Source organism: Manacus vitellinus, unplaced genomic scaffold, assembly GCF_001715985.3.
Source record: "Manacus vitellinus isolate BGI_N305 unplaced genomic scaffold, ASM171598v3 scaffold_14_pilon, whole genome shotgun sequence".
NCBI lineage: Eukaryota > Metazoa > Chordata > Aves > Passeriformes > Pipridae > Manacus > Manacus vitellinus.
In genome coordinates, this window is record NW_021939063.1 from 17,563,630 (window position 1) to 17,565,050 (window position 1,421).

At 66.4% G+C, this 1,421-nt stretch overlaps 1 protein-coding gene across 1 annotated transcript in view; it reads left to right on the forward strand.

Annotated features, from left to right (window-relative positions):
- Position 1: 1 nt before the first annotated feature.
- AMT (aminomethyltransferase) overlaps positions 2 to 1,421 on the forward strand; it is a gene marked incomplete at its 5' end in the record, with an annotated part of 3,460 nt that continues 2,040 nt past the window's right edge. Inside the window, 6 exons of the mRNA XM_029958365.1 lie at positions 2 to 22; positions 132 to 263; positions 434 to 512; positions 634 to 779; positions 869 to 1,049; positions 1,167 to 1,322. Of these exons, the coding sequence (XP_029814225.1) occupies positions 2 to 22; positions 132 to 263; positions 434 to 512; positions 634 to 779; positions 869 to 1,049; positions 1,167 to 1,322 (715 nt within the window). The remainder of the gene's footprint in view (positions 23 to 131; positions 264 to 433; positions 513 to 633; positions 780 to 868; positions 1,050 to 1,166; positions 1,323 to 1,421) is intronic.

Below are 1,421 nucleotides of genomic sequence, written 5' to 3' on the forward strand. Positions count from 1 at the left end.
CGCCGAGCTGAAGCCCGGACAGGTACGGGGCACCGGGCAGGCACTGGGCATCCAGCGGGGTCAGAGGTCCCCGGGATGCCCTGGGAGGGACCAGACAGCCTGCCCATGCTCCCAAGGGCCGCATCCCACAGGGCACCCTGACACTGCTCACCAACGAGAAGGGCGGCATCACGGACGACCTCATAGTCATCAACACGTGGGAAGATCACCTGTATGTGGTGTCCAACGCCGGCTGTGCTGACAAGGACTCGGCCATCTTCAGGGTATGGGGCTGCCCGAGCCCCGCGGGCGGTGGGGACACGCAGTGGGAATGAGTCCGGCCACCTTTTGGTGACAGCCCTGGCTGCGCAGGGTGAGGTGGCTGTGGCCACTTCTGGGGCTGCCACTGGCCTGGCCCTGCCCCTGTGCTAGCAGCCCGCTGTCACCCTGGCAGGACAGAGCAGAGGAGCTACAGGCCACTGGCAGTGACGTCCACCTGGAGGTGTCAGACAACGCGCTGCTGGCTCTGCAAGGTAGCAGGGTCCCCACATGGGCCTGCCCTCCTCTGGGTCCTTGCCCAGTGGATGTCAGTGCCCTCCCCACATTCCCCCCCTTCCCCGGGCACTGCCATCTCCCAGCCACCAACCTCCCCAGGTCCCTCCATGGTGCGGGTGCTGCAAGCGGGGCTGTTGGATGACCTGGCCAAGCTCTCCTTCATGAATAGCATCTCCACAACTGTCTTTGGCGTGCCGGGCTGCCGGGTCACGCGCTGCGGCTACACCGGCGAGGATGGTGTGGAGGTACCCTGGGAGCTGTGCCAGCACCCCCACCACTGTACCCAGGGAGGGGAAGGCCGTGCCCCACTGACCCTGCCCATGTGCCCCCGCAGATCTCGGTGCCTTCAGGGCGGGCGGTGGAGCTGGCCGAGCGGCTGCTGGATGTCCCCAACGTGTGGCTGGCAGGGCTGGCAGCCAGAGACAGCCTGCGCCTGGAGGCCGGGCTCTGCCTCTACGGCAATGACATCGATGAGACCATCACCCCTGCTGAGGCTGGGCTGATGTGGACCTTGGGTATGTCAGGGCCACATACACCTCCTCCTCGGGTTGGGCAGAGAGGCAAGGTGTTCCCAATGGGAGTACAAGGGGACCAGTCAGGCATCACCAACCCTCACCCATCTTGCCCCGCAGGGAAGCGCCGGCGCGCGGCCATGGACTTCCCCGGTGCTGCAGTCATCATGGCACAAGTGAAGGAGAAGCCAAGGCGCAAGCGTGTGGGGCTGACATCAGTGGGACCCCCCATCCGGCCCCACATGGCCATCCTGGGCCCCGAGGGCAGGCCTGTGGGTAGGTGGGGACAGTGGGGCTGGGGTGGGCACAGTCCCAAACTGCGGCCATGGCAGGGGAGGGTGGTGCTGCCAGCCCCTGCTCACCTCCCCATGTCGT